The following is a 19,296-nucleotide window of genomic DNA, read 5'->3' on the forward strand; positions in this document are numbered from 1 at the left end:
TGCCAAGATCATTTCCACCAGGCTCCCAGGCAGCTCATCAGTGGAACAGCAGGTATTGCAATATATACACATGGAGACCTAGCAGAAAGACTGCACATTTTACCCATTTCCCTGTAAGATTTATTTTCCCACGTAGCTCTCTCATAACTGAGAGTTGTCTCCACAGAGCTGGGTTTTTCCACAGCAAAATCAGCACATTGAGGCACCAACAGACTCCAACTGCTTTTTCAGAACTAATTTCAATTTAGCTTAAAAAAAAAGGAACTGCAAGTGGCTTTGTCAGTCACAGCCTCAGGACAGGTAGGCACAGGGCTTGCTCACACAATAAGTGTGAGCTTTCACTTACTTTTTCCCATAACTGCTTTTCTTCCAGCTGCAAAAGCATGTCCAGTATGTATGTCATGTGGGCTGGGCCACTAAGATCCAGGATTTCCTCATTTATTGCCACATTATCTGGCCACTCAGCTAACAATGATGCCAGCACATGCCTGGCATAAAGCACAGCAGTTGCCTCGTTTACACGATACAGGTAGTCCCTCACAGACTTTTTACTTCTAGAGTCCAGCTCCTTGTGCAGGAGTATTGAACTCTTGGTGCGTCGCTGCTTGGCATAACTCAGCTGCAGATCACTCTCTGTGTTGGTTATCAGTTTCTGAGCGACTGGATTGGTTTCTTCTGTTGCTTTATCACAGAGTACAGGCTTTGACTGCAAAAAAAACCAAAGGAATGCAAGTTTGTAAATAGGTTCTCAATAATTTACTTCCTTGTGTTTGGATATGTGACCAAGCTGACATTATAAATGGATTTGTCTTGTACATACAAGATGCAGAGAACACAAAAATGTGATCTCTAGTGCACCTACAGGGACAGAATTCCTCAAAGAGACTGTTTATGTCACAGAATCTTAAGGGTTGGAAGAGAACTGGAAAGCTCATCCAGTCCAACCCTCCTGTCAGAGCAGGATCACCTAGAGTAGGTCACACAGGAACTCACCCAGCTGGGTTTTGACTTCAGAGTGGTGCACTCATGGCTGTACACACAAGTGGAAACAGCAGTTAGAATTCTAACCAGAAGCATTGATTTAAGCTGACCTACAGAGGTAAAGCAACAAAGTGCCATGCTACTTGTCACACAGGATGAGCCAAGTCAAGAGGGATCTCTGGAGAGCATTTGGTCCAAATCTGACTAAAAGCTGAGTCAACTTCAAAACCAAGGGTCTGTCCAGTTAGGTTAGAACAATTTCCTGGGGTGGATCTTTCACAGTCTCTGTATAAGCTGCTGTAAGGCCTATTTTCTTTTTAATTATGTGAAACTACTTCAGGAAGCCCTTGGTCCACTTTACTATGCAACAGACAGACAAATGTGCTGGTGATACCACACAGACAGGAATCAGCATCCAAAACATAGCAAAGAGTTCTGGGATGATGCCATTGAATGTAAAACCTAAAGCTTCCAAGTGTAGCATCTACTTTACAACACAAAGTCATTGCTTCCTTGTTCTGCTGAAATTACAGCAAGACAGCAATAAAATGCTAAACCAGTTAAGACAGCATAAGCTTACAGTAATTAGATACAATCTCTCTTGTATAAGGAGAGGAAATTACAGCATGCAATCACAATTTGTTCTCCTAACCTGAGAATCAGCTCTCATTTCCTTAAGGGAGAAATTACAAGGAAGAAATACTTGATTCTTCTTGTACCTTCTCATTCATTTTGACATAAAACCTTAAAAACACATTGTTTCAGGTGTTAAAAAGAAATCAATCCCAGGTTTGAAGTTACTAAAGAAAACTCAAGCTGCTCAGTGCTTAAATTCATTATTCCCCAACTGCTTCTTTTTGTGGAGATGCACTTACCAAACATGGTAAGATGATCATATCTGTATCTACTGCTTTTGCACTCTGCTCCTCCAACCTCAGTCGCTTGCTGGGTTGCCATTTCTGAGCCAGGGTTCGGATCCTCTCATCTGTAGTGATGACATCTCCATCAAACCTTAAGATAGGCAAGAGAAAAAAAAAGAGATACACAAGTGTGTTTTTAAAGTAAGGCAAGCTAAATGAGTGCAATTACATGCAAATTGTACCTTCCCACCTTCTGTTTCAGAAAGATTCACTAAACTCTAGCTATTTTTACCAGATTACACTAATTGGCTTCCCTGTTCTGACAAGTCAAAGGTTAAAGATGTTATGAAATTACTTATCTCTGTGAGAACACTGTGGCTTCACGAGAGGATTGGTTTACTACAAGCCACATGTAAGCTCTCCATTCTTCCTCAGTTAATTTAGAGACATAGTAGATCTTCATATGGGATTTCACATATTGAAAAGAACATGCAGTGTATTTCAGAAGAGGGTAAACTGCTTCCACAAATACAACTTACTAGGGAGTTTACTTTTATCCACACATGAAAACCAAATCCTTGGAACAATTTCTATTAAGATTTTAGATTACTCCTCACATCTAGGAACTTTGTTTTCATGCTGGACTCAGTCTTTCACATACCTCTTTTGAACTTCCAGGAAAAAAGAATCTGTTCTTTTCATTTGCAACTCATACATGGCTCGAAGAATATGGAGAGGTGCATTAAGGGCATCATGTGTCATCTGAGCAAGGACACAAAGAAAGATTTTACAGGGGAAAAAGAAAGATGAGTTTCTTTAAGGATGATCTAGGTGCTATTTTCCCACTTACATAGGTAATTAATGAACTTAACATCTGTATTAGTCAAAATGAATAGTGATGCAGCAATAAGCTTTAGAATGATTGTGTCCTGTTCATTGCTGTAGTTCTAGTTCAGTTCCTTCAGGTAACACCACACTGAAATCATGGACTCATGTGCAGTCATATAAACTGCCAAATCTTTCATGCAACAAGCAAATTCCCAGTAATATCACAGGAGGTCAAGTTAAGTTTAAGTACCAAGAAGCAGATTTTGGTGGCTTCATCCAAACCTTCCAGAGGATCAAGCTTGTTCTGCTCTAAATCAACAGGACCAACAACAGGTTGCTCTGTTTCTTGAACTTGTTCCCTTTCTTCCAGTTCAGTATCCTCACGTTCAGCCAGGGAAGTGATCTCTTTCTTGGAGGAATACAGCATTATTGACAAAATCTACACAGAAAAAAGACAGCACATGGTGTGACAGCTGTAGGTATTGTTAGTGTCTGCAAGCAAGTATTTTATCAGAACATTGTTGGACAGTGCTTAACACATGCTCTTCTAAAAAGCAGCAGCACCTCAAAAAAACCATCCCCTTAAAACACAAAACCAAACCATTTCCCACTTCAGGCACCTCCCAGGCTGCTGCAAAGATAGCTTAAAGGGAAAAGAAAAAAGAGAGAATTAATTAACCATTTCAGTACACCAAAGGTTTGAAGATTCTTAGACAAGAACAGAGCAGAGGTGACTATCACCAAAAAGCCAGGGATGTCCCTACACACTCTTCTCCTTTGAAAACACACGTTTGGCTTCAGCACAGCAACACTGGCACTGATAACAGGAAGAAAATGATGTTACACACTTCCTTGGTGCTGCAATTTGTGTCAGCCTCAGCTGTGAGGAGTGATGAGGGCAGAGCTATGATGAGACACATTCATTCAGTAGGATGCTGCTCAAAGGGGAGGGAGATGAGACACCTCTCCGAGCCAGGGCTGGTTCTCTGGCTGGAGGTCAGAAGGCAAGAAGATCCCAAAGCCCAGATCTGATTCTGTGATATTTTTAACCAATCACTTAGAGTAATTTTTCAGGGAATTCCAGGGCTTTACTCTTCCTCTTGCTGCTATTGTCCTAAGTACAAATTACCACAACTCATGCCTATGATAAAACATATCTAACAGTTGAGCCACACTTCTTCCAGCAGTTAAACACTTAGAAAGAAATGTGTCTACATCCACATTGATCTCCTCATATGACACTGCAGTAAAACCTCACACATGGCAGCCAGTAATGCAAGTAAAAAACAATCACCTTGAAGAAAAACTTAACATTGGAGTAGAATTTTCAAGAACAACCTAATTGATCAAAGAAACTGAACAGGTGATTAATGCCCCATCTTGCAAATTTCCTTCAAATACAATCACATGAATTGAAATCAGCTCCTCCTTTGAAGATGTGAGGCTACGAGCTACACAGTTATGATGGACAGAGGAAGAGAGATTTAGGGATACAGTTAAGTGAACATTTTGATAAAGACTAATTAGAAATACTCTTGAGACTTTCTTCACAAAAGGGAAGTGCAATGCCATAACCTTTCAGGCCACTGTGTGTAGCCAGACTTTACAAAATGTAACTTTTCTTACCTCCAAATCTCTGAGAAGCCAGGTCTTGCTGAAGCCAGTTCCTTTGCTGCATTTCTTCACTAGAAGCTTGAGTAAACCAGACTGAAGAAAGGCATCTTGGACCTCCTTAAAGCCATGAATCTACACACAGAAATAAATGAGTTTAAAGGAACAATGCATCACAATGCTTGCAAGGCATCACCACACAGCTGAGGTAAGTTTCTTACTAAGATAAACTACACCGGGAATCTTTTTCTTTCACTTCCATAAAAAGACCCAAAATACAAACCCTCACTTCAAATAACTTAAAAGTATCACCTGTGTCACACACAGAGTAGTGACTGGGTATCTGTTTTGCTATGATAGTCCAAAATAATACAGATTCCCTCCTCACTCCAGGAGTATGAAAAGGATGGAGTGAGCTTCACTCCATAAAGTGTTATCCTTATAAATTTCTCTTCTTCTTCAGCTTTCATGAATGATCAGTTGCCCCAGAGGAAAAGTGATGCAACTTTCACAACTCAGACTCACGAGTGCTATTAAAAACCTAGGGACATTTTCAACCCCCTATACACAGGATATAAAAGGAGCCAGCTGTGAGAGGAATGAACTTGTGTTAGCTCCTCAGTGTGCTTAGTCAATACCCAAACTCCTGTAGCATGAGGTAGAATACACACTTTCAGTTATCCATTATATGTGCCAGGCAAAACATACCTGAAGTGTTCTGTAAAGTCCCTTTAGAGCAAGTGACAACACCCACGTTGCTTCCACTGCCTCAGCATAGCTACTGTCTATGCTGGTTTGCAGAAGGTGTGTGGCTATCAGAACAAAATGCTGGAGGTACTGTCTCAGCTGGGTCTGGGAATCATTGCCTTCTTGGCCACATTTCTGAATCAATTGATAGTCTTTCACTACAAGAGAGAAAACACCACCATTCACTAGGTTCATCTGAAAATGTGTGAAGTCATCTGTTACCAGTAGATATGAGTAGGCTGAGATATGAACACAATCCATACATGAAGCACATTCTAATAATGGTCTTGTACTAAAATTACCTGATTCATGGAATATAGTCATGCAAATCACACATTTTTCAGTCCAAGTTAAAGAACTCCCAGGTAACACCTGGCAACAGCTGACAGTCTGCACATATTTGCACATGAATGGAACAGCACACAAAGCAGAAAACATGATCCTTTAAAATTATTATGGGGAAAATTCTGACCTGTACTTGATATGCTGAAGTCTTGCCTATCTTCCTGTTTAAAATGTCAACAGTGGAAGAAGAAAACCTTTTCTATTCCAGTTCAGCATCAAAAAGCAGTTTAGTCTGTTGATTTTTCCAAGTGTCTTTTAAACAGCTTCAATATTCAGATCTTCAGACAATCTTTGCTTTATTAACTTCACAATTGCAAAGCTGAAAGCCCTTACTCTTAGCAATCCAACTGATTTATGTTAAATGTTTAGCTTGAGAAACTTAAACAAGGTGAAATATGGGAAGAAAATTCTCTCTGGTACAACAAATGGAACCCAGGAGGCAGCATCTAGCTCTGGGGTTTTATTGTTGGGTTTTAGTGGTGGTGGGGTTTTTTTAATAGCCTTTAGACTCCATAATAGCCACCACACTCTACTAGTGTGCCCTAGAATGGGTTATTCTAAAGTACCCAGATGCATTTCTTGCAGTATAACCTAGTCCATGCTGTAGAGCTTGTTTTCATTTTCGACTCAATTTTTAAGGGTATCCAAACTGCTTTGAAAAGTTCTCCCAGAAAGGAGGAAAGCAGAGAAGATAGACTCCTGACATTGTATAAATGATTAAAGAAGCTAGGCCTGTCCTCATGGCATCACAGCAACACAGCATCACAGCCAACACAGCATCGTTCCAGAAGCAATCAATTGATAACGGGTCTGTGTTTGTTCCTGTTCTTCATCTGCTAGGAGGTAGCACAACCTTCCCACAGTCAAAACAGGCACCTCATAAAAATGCAGGGGATTTTTTGGACCATCCTAAGGCTGTGCAGGCTCTGAATACTTTTCCTTTATATAGCAGCACCTAATTACAGAAGCAGCATTCACATTGTTATAAACCTGCAATGGTTTTAAAACATGAAGCACATATTTGTAAAGGAGAAGACACAAGCAGTAAGCAAATCTCAAACCACAAACAACTGCTTAAACAAAAGCCTACTTCTAAGATTTCCCAATTAATAAAATGGTCTCAACAGTTTCCCAAACTCTTTTCTGAATGTCACAAGTTTTAGAAAGAAACTGAGTCTCCAGAATCTTGACTGCAGCAGCTTCACAGTTTGCTTTAACCTGCTAGCAGAAAATCAGGTGACTTACTAAAAATGGAATCTGAACTCTGCAGAAAGTGGTCTAGTTAAAATATGCTTTTGGTTATCCACAAGAAACTGTAAGGAAATACTCTGGGATGCTTTGATAAAATAAAAATGACACAGAACCTGTTTTTCTCTTTCGGGTTTTGATGTCCACTACGACTGCCCTGTTCTTCTCAGTGAAATGCTTCAGGATGATCACATTATGAGGCTCATTGGCATTATCCATGTACACAGATCGAGTTCCCATACACAGCACCTGAAATTGCAGCACAACTTCCACTTATGGTTTGGAATACTTATTGGTAAACACAACTTGGTTATGTTTGCTTGTCCTTGGTATTGTATTTTTTAGCTGAACAATCTACTTGCTGCCAGGTATTTGCTGCTCTGTAGAAACTGGCAGTTCACTTCTATTACAGAAAATGTCTACAACAATGAACTTATTGCTACATAGGCAACATATCAGAGTTCTGACTCCCAAGAGCTGGATAGTTTCACTTGTATAAAAAGCCCTTTTTGACAGTCAAATGTACTAAGTTGGTTTTCTTGTGATAGTTATAAGCAGCACTCAAAGAAAAGCAAGGCAAAAACTAGAGAAATCATTCTTCATTAGATAACCATTCATCATGCACAAGTAGAAAGATGTGAACTCTGACATACAGGGGCTGTTGACAACTGAGAATGGATTTCCCCAGTTGGTTAAATCTGTAATAATTAGAAACAGAAACATAAAAGCTCTAAACAATTTTGCTTCCTTTTGTATGGATAGGCCACTCACCTCAGGAAACCCAACCAGCACCAGTAAGGTGAAGATATTGGTGTGCTTTAGCTGGAAGGGCAGCTGCTTTATGCAATGGTCAGTGAAAGCAGCAATCACATTATGCCACTGCGCAGAAGAGTTCAAAGATCGAAGAATATCTGCCATGGAGCTTGCCCAGTCCAGACCTACACGACTGGAAAGCAAGAGCAGTCTGTATTAGGAGGGCAGGCTACAGACTTACCTGAATATTTCCTCAAGACAGAGCATCACCATCAATTTGTCACAGCAAGAACTTTCATAGCATTATAGAACTGGTTTTCCAAACATTTGAAGCTTTCACGTCAGCTGACGCAAGAATTGTTTTGTTTCTCATCACTAAAGCATAAACACTACTCTATTTTATTAAAGGGTTTACAGTCCCAAATCAAAGTGTGCCTGAACTTTGTCACCTTTAATTCCTAATTTTAGTTTAGAGCTCAGTTGTTCTTCTTCACACAACACCAAGTGGTTTATTCCCCACGTGTGTGACTACCAGCTGTTCCTCTGTGGACCACACGAATAACACGATGAGACTGGCCTCCTTGCTTTCAAGTTAGTCTCTGAGAAAATCCATTCCCTAGTGAATATTTCCTTTCCCTCTGAATATTTTGCCTTTAGATTTCATATGCTTTTCTATTTGTTTATGAACCTTCCTGGTGAAGCATAGCTGCCATGAACAAAACAACACTGTGGTATTTAACAGGCATGACATTAATCTTAGAATGTTTGAAACCTTCCTCAAGATCTTCAAACTGGAACATCTGCCCTGCCTCTCTGTCCTATTTCCAGTGCAATTTTACTACACAAAAATCTCTCACTCTAACACATGAAAAAGGGACAGATTCAGGACTCAGCACTGGTGAATGTTACCAGGTGATGTGCTCCCTTCCCCAGCTTACAGCAGAGACATGTAACTCAATGGGAAAGAATTCACATCATACAAAAAATATGGAACTGTATTTTGGTTTTCCTCAAAGTTTCCAAACCTTCCTTCTTCCTTCTTCCACAGGCCAAGTAGGTAAGTACAGGAAATTAAGCCACTGTTCAACAGACAGCCTTCTTTTAGAAGGAAAGAAAGAGAATCTCACCACAACAGAGGCTGCAGATGCTAATCCCTTTCCATGGTCAAGGTACAGGTTTAATCAACTTCTTATTAAAAAGCCTCTTTGCACAAGGCATGCATGAAAGAAAACTACTAAAAGGTTTAAAGGAAAAAGCACCTGTCTAAACATACAGCTCCCAGACTGAACAGCAGATGAGTTGTTTTCCAGCCTTCTGGCACTGTAGGCCCATCTCCCGCAGCAAACAAATTATGTTTGGCTGAAAGGACTTTAGCCACAGCAGCATCCACTTCTGCAGGCATCAGTCTCAGGATTAACTGGCCCAGAAGTCCCAATGTTAAATGATAAGTTTCATTTAGGTGGCCAGCATTTGAGATTACAACCTGAAACATCAGTGGAAGTATTTGTTCCAGGTTGATCAAAGACATTGTGGAGCCCTGCAGAAAAAGAAAACACTCAGTAAGGCAGGGAAAGAAAACAAGATTTTTAGTCAGAAGTCATAGCACATACAAAAGCTTCTCTCCTAATGCTGGTTCAAATGGGACCAAAGGAAATGAGACACTAGGTTCCCACTTTTGATGTTGACCTGTTAAGCTGACCTGACACATGAATATAAGTTGATGATATAAAATCTGCAGGTGTCAAACAGTTAAGACAGGCTGCCTCACAGATAAATTAAAATTCCCTCCCCTTTCCCACCACCCAGGAACAAGCCCTTAGATTCTTTAGTAACATAAAATGTGAATCACAATGTCATAAGACATTTCACAACGTGCATGTAACAAGGGTCCATCTCTCACATTGAATTCGCTACAGATTCTCTTCACGTTATTTGTGACACTTAGGAAGTGAAACAGATTGAAAGTAAAAAGGACTAACTGATTTGAAAGGTGGTAACATAGCTGCCAGTAATCCTAGAATCCTCTTCTGAGAGCATTCAGCAAAAATTTGTTCCTGGCTAGGTATTAAAACTTTCTCTGCTTGCTTCTGGGTTGAGTCCTCCGATAGGAAGTCATCTGCTTTGTAAATGGAAATGAAAGATGAAAATCCCCCAAATGACATTAAGAAGAACAGAAAGAAGGAATAGCTCAATGTTTATAATTACAATCCAAGGATAAAAAATAACTTCATAAAACAAATCATTAGAATTGGAAAAGCAACTCTTTATAATAGTGTATAAAACACAGTAGGTATAAGAGACTTACACCATATATTAAACAACATAAAGGACAGTTCTGCAGACAGATCCATTTAACTATCACCATTCCTACAATACCAGTCTAACACAACTCTTTAGAATTCTAGACTACAGCCTAACAGAGCTGTAGGCTAAAGCCTAACAGAGCTCATTTAACTATCATGATTCTTACAATACCAGTCTAATAGAAGAAGCCTGGTTCCAAGTACATATGAATACTCAAGTACTGTGTTAGAGCAACAGGAACTATCATCTCTATACAATGATATATATCACTGGAACTCTACTCTGACTTCTAGAATCCTTTAAGCTGACTGCAAGGTAGCAGTTGTTCAAAGCAGCATGCTTGGCAGGTTGCTATGAAGAGACATCTCACTTGCATTAAAGACACTTGTAAATAGGCAAAAACAGGTTAGGAATAAAAGATACAGCTGTTTGCTGTGTGTATGAAGGGATATTTCTGTGACAGGGAAAAGGAGAAATAATTGTTTTACCTGTTGGGAGAACATTATCATCTCCAGACAAGTCTGACTCCTGTCTCGAAACAGGTTTCTTTGCAACAACAGCTTTGCTTTCACTTCCTTGTTTTCCTGCTTTATCTTCTGCAGGAGACTGGATTTCACTGCCAGCATCTCCTTTCCCCTGAAAATAAAACAAAGGGACTAAAAGATTAAAACACAATTTAATACCTGCAGAAACAACCACGGGAAGAAGCAGCCAGTGACCTGCATGTGACAAACATTTTCATTGAGAATGTTTCTATGTAGACATGTCCATGCAGTGAAAATAGGCTTTTCTACTTTGTTTGTATCTCTGGGCATAAAATTACTCCACCATATAAGACTGTAGGAAACTTGTTTTCATACCTAAAATGGTGCCAACAACTAGGGGAAACTCTTTCAGAAAGAACAATCTTTGCCCCTTCCCTCCAATGCTTTTATGAATTAGCTGCCTGTAAGAAAAGATGCTGATGCCTTTGTCTTTGATCAGCTGGATCTAATAAAAACAAATGCATCAACTGTCTCCTTGCTCCCTCAACTTCTACAAATGAATTCATTGCTGTCATTTCAGTTATGTATCCAGAATAGCAGGTTTAAGCTTCTGAAGATCACATATTTAATTGATATCAGGGGTTATGAAAATAATGGGTACTTACATTACAAAGCACAAAAGTGCCTGTGCTTGGTTTCTCATCTCTTCCCTTTGCTGCTTTATCATCACTATGGCTTTTTGGAGCACCATCTGTGGGAGGACTGACTGAGACAGTGACATTCTCTGAGAAGGATTCACCTTCTGGTAACATGCAGAGGAGAGCTAAGTTTTTCAGGCCTGAAAGCAAGAAAGTTATAAAAGCTGTTGAGTAGCAAGACAGGTAAAAAGTAGAACTGAAACATTTTGAAAGCCCAGGGTGGTTGTTGAGTCTCCTCTGGAGATCTTCAAAACCCACCTGGATGCATTCCTGCGTGACCTGATCTAGGTGGAGATGCTTTGTCAGTGGGGCTAGACTAGATGATCTCTAAAGGTCCCTTCCAGCCCCTACCACTCTGTGATTCTATGAAAGAGAATTGCCACTCTCCTCTCATGCACTTCTTCTGAAAATCAACTCCTTCAAAAAGATTTTCCCCATCATCTTCACTTAGTTATGTAATTCTGTCAAATAATAGTGATGAACAGGTGGTGATATTTTCCACCTCAAAGGTGAGATCAGGGTAGAAGTTATGAAAGGTAAATGAGACTTAAATATTTACACAGTAAAACAGTACATGAAAACCAAATAGATCAAATAATGAATATGCAGATGTTTGGTGCTGGTATTCCAGCTGGATTACAGCCACTCAAAAAACTACCAGTAAACTTAACTGAACTTGACTCTAGAGCTTTTGATACATTCAACACAGGTGTCTCTTGTATCACCCTCTTTTCTGTAGTAAGTCTTAGCTCACAGAAATCCTTTTTTCCATACAAATGGACACCATCCCCAGAAACTTGTCATACCACAAGTTAAAAAAACCCTTTGCCAAGAGATGCAGAACAAAACCTTTTCCACCAAGTTATTTGCTTTCCTTCAAGCCCTTCAGTTGTCAGCAACACGTCAGTAACAGAACACTAAGCTATATTGATTGATCCCTTTTACAACATCCAAGATGGAAAAAGAAACAACCAAAGAGTTGCCAAGTTGTCTTCAATATTTATGTAAGCATAATATTAATTTTCTCAAGCAGCCCGTTTTCCCTGTTGCAGTGACCCTGAATGACACTTGTTCTACATTTGCTCTCTACATAAACAGTTACTCTCAGGGAAGTACACAGTGGCTTCCCCCTTCCTTTGGAAACTTCAAAGTGAGTAACCACAGATTTTTCTGACACTTGCTAGAAACCATTGTCTCAGTGAAGGGAGAAGCTGACTCACCTTTTCCGTGCTGCGCTTTCATCAAGCAGTCTCCAATGAGCTGTATGCACTGATGTTGCAGAACTCTGGCATGACTGAGGACCTGTGGATCTAGTTTTTCTCCTTCTACTTCGTCTCCATTTGCCAGATCTGCACTGTAGAGAGTCAAAGCTGCAAACAACAGCCAGGAATAATTGTGGACGTAGGGCTGGATGAGCCTCTGTCGGTCGCTGATTCGAATGGTCACCATGGGATAAACTGTGATGCTGTGAGTTGGCAAGTGACTGAAAGAAGAAGGAACACCATTTTGAAATGCTGCCACTTCCTTGCTAACCAACAAAGTTAGCAACACATGACACTTTTACAGGAAACTATGAACAACCCAACACATTTCAAACTGTTTCAAGCTGTAGCCCTTCAAGGGCTGTAAATTGTCTGAGCCTCGCTGACCCCAGGAGTGCTCATTTAACAGACCCTGAACTGCCTCCAGAGCTCAGGCTCAGGCAGTGAAATGTTTGAAGGATTTTGGTGTCAAGCACTGAAACCTGTGTTGTCTAACCACAGCCCTGTTCATTTTTTCGTCACTCAGGGTTGATAACTCTCCTCCTGTAACTTTCACAGCCACAGCTAGATGAGAATTCTGCTGCAACCTCTGAAGTAACTTAAACTGCAGACATTGCTCACTGGTCCTATATTTGCTCTGCTTCCCTGTAGGACACCAACGAGATGTCCTAATGTCAGACACAGCCTTCTAGGAAGCAACATGTCACTCTCCTGCCAAGTGAAGCTGAGGGGAACAAAATCCCACATTTAATACCTGTCAGAGTACTTCTTTGCAGAATAGCACCCATAGCAAAGGTCGAAGTCATCACACACGTTGCAGTTCATCCTCCGACCTATAATAACTCCTTGACAGTGATCACAGGCATACTCCATGTTAACCATTTCATGGTCATCCTCGTGTCCTTCAGGTTTAACTCCACCTATAAAGAAATATTTTAAGATTTCCATGTAAATCCTTTCTGATAAAGGATCTTATTCTCAACTTCACACTCAGATTAGGAAACGAAAAGCTTATTGTTCCTAAAATATCCAGACAAAAAGGCTTACACTCTATTGATGGATAATTCAGAGATGACACTATTTTGCCTTCGAGCACAGGGTTTTGGGAAGGGTTTTTTTAGTGACTCTTACCAAGAAAACAAGTTTTACAGAGATCCATGTCGTTGCACTGCAGGCAGCGGTAGCGGTGCCACGGCGCAATTTCATCGCAGCCGTCGCAGGATATGTCCACGTTTAACAGGTCGCAGTAACGAGCAACAAACATGTGCATCTAGAGCAAGAAATGGACACCACTTACTTCAGGATTATTTTCTGACTTTAGAAAGCCCTTTTTAGACAGAAAGCAGAACAATTTCTCTGCAGATAAAGGGATGGGGATCTTTCTACCAGTTTAGACTTTTCACGGGCTACAGGGAGCCAAGGGTCCGACTCATGAAAAATGAGTTTAAGCCATATTCCCTCCTCTCCCTTAGGCTTTGAAAAAGACTCCTATTTATCCTTTCTGCAGATAAATAAGCAAATCATGAGATCACCTTTCTCTGCTTCTCTGGGTCAGCTTGAGCTATCTTCTCATACCAGGTCTCAAACATCACATCCTGACATTCATCCATCCACTCACAGTTTTGCTTGTAGTCTGCAATTTCATCTTCTTCACTCCACTGACTACAACAAAAACAAGCTCAAAATTAACTTTGAATGCAATCAGCTTTCCTTCTAATAGAATTTGGGATTTAAATACTTTGTTTGGGTTTTTTTTCTGTCAAAAACCAAATCAGAGTTGTGAGAGCTCCAGTTCACGTGGTTAATAAGTGACCACACAGACACCTGCTTTTTGCCTCTGACAAGTTCTTAAATGCAGATGGGGACCATAAGGCAAAAATCAGAAAAACCTACCCTTAGGAAACTGCTTTTGGTTATGCTGGCAGATCAGATGAGACATTTTAAAAGCTTTTTGGGCTTCACCTTTGCTCATGTGTAAGAAGTAGAAGGAATATAGGATTGCAACATGCAGATGTTAAAAACGTGGGGTATTTACATCAAGGCAAGAAAAGTGACTACCTATGCTGCTATGCTGCTAAACAAGTGTTCTGGCATCAATCAGGTAAAAGATAGTTCTTGCACTAGTAATGCTGCAAAAATAATACCTAATACTTCAGTTAAGCCCTTGGATATGGGTCAAAATGATGCCATACTTGTTAAGAATACTCTTGTTGCTTATTCCAGCACTAAGTGCAGGAGCCTTTCTTGGTAAAAATGGTGTCAGCAGTTAGTACCATGTGGAAGTTGCATTCTTCCTGACTCACCAAATGACACTGTCATGAATACTGATGTTTTTCTGTGATGTAGTCATAAGAAGATGTGGTAACTGAATGTCAACAAAGAAGGAAAGATCTCTCGGTTCCCAACTCATATCCAAAAGGTGGAGGAGAGTTGTCTGCACACACGATAAGGCAGGAAGCAATGATCTAAATAAAAACAAGAGACAAGAAAACATGACAGCTCTAACCTCAAGATGAAATAGCTTACTTGGGGACGAATGGTGGACAATCCCTGTACTCTGGTTTCCTGGCTTTGCTCTGCATTTCTGGCAGAAACTCAGGTTTACTAATGCATAAGCATAAAAAATATAGTAAGAAGCACAGCCAACACAATATGAAATAAAGGTATTATCCTCTATGGATCCAGCAATTTATGGTATAGCCTGAGGATTAACAGCAGTACATTTTCTTGATGTTTGCAGGAATCTGTTCTCTTTGAAACCTTGCTATGTTCAGTTGAAACTGAACAACGGACTTGGAAGTTATTAGCAGAGAAATAGGTATTATAGTCACAAAATATTCATTTCTTCAGGACACCTAGCTACAAATCCCAACAATTCTAACCAGAATGCTACCAAAACATGAGCTACAACCTTAAATCACAGCTGGAGAACTGTGGTATTTGTTGTGCCGTGACTCTTACCAAAGTACTCCACAATAAATTTGCTATTTCTACTGTTTTAATGCAGGGACATATTGCAGAATAACTAAAAAATGCAGTAAGTCAAGGTTTTAACATTGATAAAAGTCATTGTGTTTTCCTGTGTGGTATTAATAAAAAGGTAACTTGGCATTTCTGATGTAAACACTGTTCTGTAAACAATGCAAAGTATAGCAATTAAGGAATTAATAAGACATAGGTGGAGATGAGAAAGAACAGGAAAACCCCCTCACATAAGTAATGCATTTAATGTACTGTACCTGTCATTGATAGCACTAAATCCCTTCACAGAATTGACCAGGAACAAAACAAGCTGATAGTAGGTCTCTCGAATCTCTTTGTGTAGTTCAGCACCACAGCCTTCCAAGTTCCCGAAGTAGCTAGAAATTGAAGGCTCAGTTTAGTAGCCTAGAATTCACTGCTACATTTTAGGTAGCATGGTCTGTGCAAATTTTACAAGCAATCTCTTAAACACTCCTCACAAGTGGGCAGGATGTTAGTCAGGTTTAACATCTGCCACTTTTGAAGTAAAACAAAATAATCTTACACCAGGAAACAGAAAGTCAAGGGAAAAAACCGGCAAAGAGAATATTCTCATGGCACTAATAAAAGTACTGCCTTCAGTTTAACAAATGCTTTACAAAAATCTAATCAAGATCTTCAAAGAGATCATAAAAAGCTCTTGACAAGTGACAAAACAGCTGAGTTCAGACAGCACAGTCCAGACACACGCTAGAACTCAGACCTGATTCATGAAGTAGACAGCACATATCACCTCCTGCTGTGAGACTGCTTGCTAGCTGTAGCACTTTCCAGGTTACAACAACAATTGCATGTGCATATAATCCATAGGATCTTTTTGCCTCTTTTTTGGGTGCATATGTGCATGCCATATAACCAGTGCACTGCTAACAGTACTGCAGCCTCTGTACTCTGTACTGCAGCAGTACTGCAGCCTCTGGCACACGAGGGGAATATATCACCCCACAATAAAATCTGTCTCTGCACACATAAAGTTATGAAAATTCACGAACAAGCAAATGCTTGACTTAGGAGACACAATACACACCACTCTCAGAAGTTAGCTCTTCTGCCAGAGCAGCATTCACTCGACTCACAAACTAAGCTCACAAAAACTATAAAGATGTAATGCTACGTAAGTATTTCCAAGCTAAATGGATTAAACCACTACAGCTTTACTGGACAAGAAAGAAACCCATCTAGAATTAGACAGGAACTTCAACTAAGGCAATAAGTGGAGACTCTACAATCTTTTTGAGTTTGTTGTGATCTGGCTGAACTGTAAAGATGTTTCTAGGTATCTATATTGGTATGTGTTGTGTTTGTGTGGTAGGTTTTTGGGTAGCAAGGGAGGGACTGCAGGGACCCCACACTGGAGCAAGCAGCTGAGCCCAGGAAGGTAAGACAGGTGGAGGGAAGGTATTTTTAAAGCTCTGGTTATATTCTTACCATTCTATTCTGCTTTGTTTCTGGTTTTGATTAGTGTCAGACTATAATTGGTGAGCCCTCCCTGTCCTCACCTCGACCCACTAGGCTCACAGTTACCTTTTCTCTTTCCCACCCCACCACAGGGGAAACAAACAGTCAGTAGCTGTGTGGTGCTTTGCTCCCAGCTGAGTTGTTAACAGTGTCATGGTTTAAGCTAAGTCTCACTTGAAAAAACAAGTTGTAAATGAAGCATGTAAGATATGCATTAGCAGCCTAAGAACTCATCCTCAGAAGATACTTTGATTATCCACATGGACTAAAAAAACCCCCAACTTTCTACTGTCTTCAATATACATAGCTAGGAAAACACAGGACGAAGACATATTCAATCACATGGCTGAGACTGGTCTAATTAATCACTTACTTTGTAAAATATTTCTGACAGGCCAGAAGTTCCAAGAGGAAAAGTACACAGGGTGGATGAAAACAGTGTGGCTGCCCAAGCGAGTCCAGGCACCGGCGGATCGTCTTGAGCACTTCCATAATATTCTGCCCTTGGGATTTTCTCAAAGCAAGAACCTTTAAAACACTAAAAAGAGCAAAATAAAACAACCCCCATCTATGAGGACTACAAAACATAACCCAAAAATATCACAATTCAAGAAGTATTTGAGGAGTTCAACAAGATTTTGGAATCTACACTTTCAGTTGTATTTCAGCAGTGGTACACTGCAGTTGGAATGTATGATAAAGCTTCAACTACAATCCAGCACTTCCCCCCACCAGTCTAAGTTTTAAAGCCTAAAAATAGACAAGCTGAGAAATGGAAATCTCTCCTGATTTCCACTTTCAAAATATCAGGTAATTTAATAAGAGATACAACTACTCTATATTTGGTATCAAGGATTTCCAGGACTGCTACACCACGTCCTCACTGCTTGTAGATAAGAAGCAAAATGCCACTGCAAACAGATCTCAGGAAGCAAGACAAGAATGAGACAAGTAATTGCTTTTCACATTCTGTAAGTTCTACATGATAGAAGAGAACTGAAGCTTGATACCTATATCTGACAACAATTTATGTACAAATGCTATCTCACAGCTAAAAGATATATTATTCCCCCCTGAAGAGATCGGAAAACAAGTTGCTGTAGTTTATATCTGGCAACACTTTCAATTTGCTCACCTTTCATGGGAAAGTGATTGATCCTTAATAAAGTCTAGTATGTTTTTCAATATAGGATATTTCTCCTTCACAGTAGGCACAGCTCTTGGCTCCTCCATCGATCTGAAAGACAGCAGCCTCAGCCTTCCACGGCTGAACTGAGCTTTTCGTGTAGGAGTGGGAGGAGGTGATGATGATATGTCTTCTTGCTGTGAAATTGTATTTTCAACAGCCTTGCTATGAAATGCAGATGCTTCTTCTGTTTGGAGGGGGGCTGGAACTTGTTTACTCTTCGTATCAGATTGTGTCACTTGGCTCTCTTCTTTTGAACCAGGCCGAGTTACTCCATTGGAAGACAATGAGTGTGCTGCCTGGAAGTCTGATTCCACAACAGAACCTTTTCTTTGGCATTTACTTCTGCCATACTGTTGGACATCATCAGTATCTTGAGCTTCCACACTGTTTGAAGCAGCATCTTTTGTCTTTGCTCTTATGGGCAAAAAATTCAGTAACAAAAGGCTCTTCTGTATACAAAGTTTTGCTGCAGCACAAAAATGGTAAGACTTAAAATCATGACAATCATCCACCAAACTCGTTATCCTCTGCTTAGGAAGAAACTGATAGATAGGAAATACTGTTTCTCTTGAATCATAACACTACTAGTTACTTAATTCTGCATGTTCAAATGCTAAATGTCAATAAGAACACTGAACCGTATGAAGCACACAGTAGCCAATGACAGCACATTATAATAACAACCAGCTGCTATTCTAACATCAGTTAATTGTGGTAACAAGTACCTATAAAAATAGATGAACCCAACAGTTCAGAACCCAAGTGAGAGGTCATCTCCTTTAGCATTTTCTCACTATTCTCTGCAAAGAACAGCAGAACACGATCCCAGACAGTCCATGTAATGTATACTAATTTATCTCTTAGATTATTAAGAAGTAATCCCAGTTGCTAACTTACCTTTTACAGCAAAAACAAAGATTTACAAGGCAATGCTTACAGATGTGAAAGAACAACACTTACCAAGAGTTTCTGGGTTCACCTCACTTGCATCTGTGTTCTGCTTCTCCTCAGTATCACTTGCCCTACCCATCAGGGATTTCTGCTTCATTTCCAACTGTAGACAGGATGTTAAAACAGTTAAAATATGACTCCCCCTGTGTATCTACACAGCAAGGCATTATGAAGACTGCATTGGATTTAAGGATTTGATCTCAGGAACAGACAACAGGATTTACTGTTCCCCTTTACCCTCACTACTCAGGAAAAGATACATAGCTAACCACAAGTTAAGATTCTCCAAAAGCACCATGTTGTCTAACTCTTGTGTACTGGCAGATGCAAACACCTCCTGTGATGCTATGGGTACAGTGCAATTACTGATCTTAACATGCACCTGCACTCATTGCCCCTCTAGTGTATCAAGCTTCAAGGAATCCTGGCAGGCAGGAAAAAGCAGGGGAGAGGTCACAAGATCCTAGAACACTTAATTTCCTCAGCCCACATCTGAAGGGCTGAGGAAAAACATACTCTGAACTGAAGCCAGTTACTTGCTTGTCAAAGAGGCAA

At 40.1% G+C, this 19,296-nt stretch overlaps 1 protein-coding gene across 3 annotated transcripts in view; it reads right to left on the reverse strand.

Annotated features, from left to right (window-relative positions):
- The window catches only part of ZZEF1 (zinc finger ZZ-type and EF-hand domain containing 1), a 56,927-nt gene that overhangs the window by 9,046 nt on the left and 28,585 nt on the right, over positions 1 to 19,296 (reverse strand). For 2 of the 3 annotated variants that reach the window (XM_062012135.1, XM_062012133.1), the window contains exons 28-48: positions 18,751 to 18,844; positions 17,737 to 18,256; positions 16,975 to 17,139; positions 15,362 to 15,481; positions 14,426 to 14,587; positions 13,655 to 13,784; positions 13,254 to 13,392; positions 12,877 to 13,042; positions 12,081 to 12,343; positions 10,828 to 11,000; positions 10,166 to 10,313; positions 9,353 to 9,492; positions 8,633 to 8,910; positions 7,392 to 7,566; positions 6,737 to 6,869; positions 4,989 to 5,185; positions 4,296 to 4,415; positions 2,920 to 3,108; positions 2,503 to 2,603; positions 1,857 to 1,992; positions 347 to 706 (exon numbers count right to left, since the gene is read on the reverse strand). In XM_062012135.1, the coding sequence (XP_061868119.1) occupies positions 347 to 706; positions 1,857 to 1,992; positions 2,503 to 2,603; positions 2,920 to 3,108; positions 4,296 to 4,415; positions 4,989 to 5,185; positions 6,737 to 6,869; positions 7,392 to 7,566; positions 8,633 to 8,910; positions 9,353 to 9,492; positions 10,166 to 10,313; positions 10,828 to 11,000; positions 12,081 to 12,343; positions 12,877 to 13,042; positions 13,254 to 13,392; positions 13,655 to 13,784; positions 14,426 to 14,587; positions 15,362 to 15,481; positions 16,975 to 17,139; positions 17,737 to 18,256; positions 18,751 to 18,844 (3,909 nt within the window). The remainder of the gene's footprint in view (positions 1 to 346; positions 707 to 1,856; positions 1,993 to 2,502; positions 2,604 to 2,919; positions 3,109 to 4,295; positions 4,416 to 4,988; positions 5,186 to 6,736; positions 6,870 to 7,391; positions 7,567 to 8,632; positions 8,911 to 9,352; positions 9,493 to 10,165; positions 10,314 to 10,827; positions 11,001 to 12,080; positions 12,344 to 12,876; positions 13,043 to 13,253; positions 13,393 to 13,654; positions 13,785 to 14,425; positions 14,588 to 15,361; positions 15,482 to 16,974; positions 17,140 to 17,736; positions 18,257 to 18,750; positions 18,845 to 19,296) is intronic. The other variant, XM_062012134.1, reaches the window with a different exon arrangement.

The sequence above is a fragment of the Colius striatus genome, chromosome 20, assembly GCF_028858725.1.
Source record: "Colius striatus isolate bColStr4 chromosome 20, bColStr4.1.hap1, whole genome shotgun sequence".
NCBI classification, from domain to species: domain Eukaryota; kingdom Metazoa; phylum Chordata; class Aves; order Coliiformes; family Coliidae; genus Colius; species Colius striatus.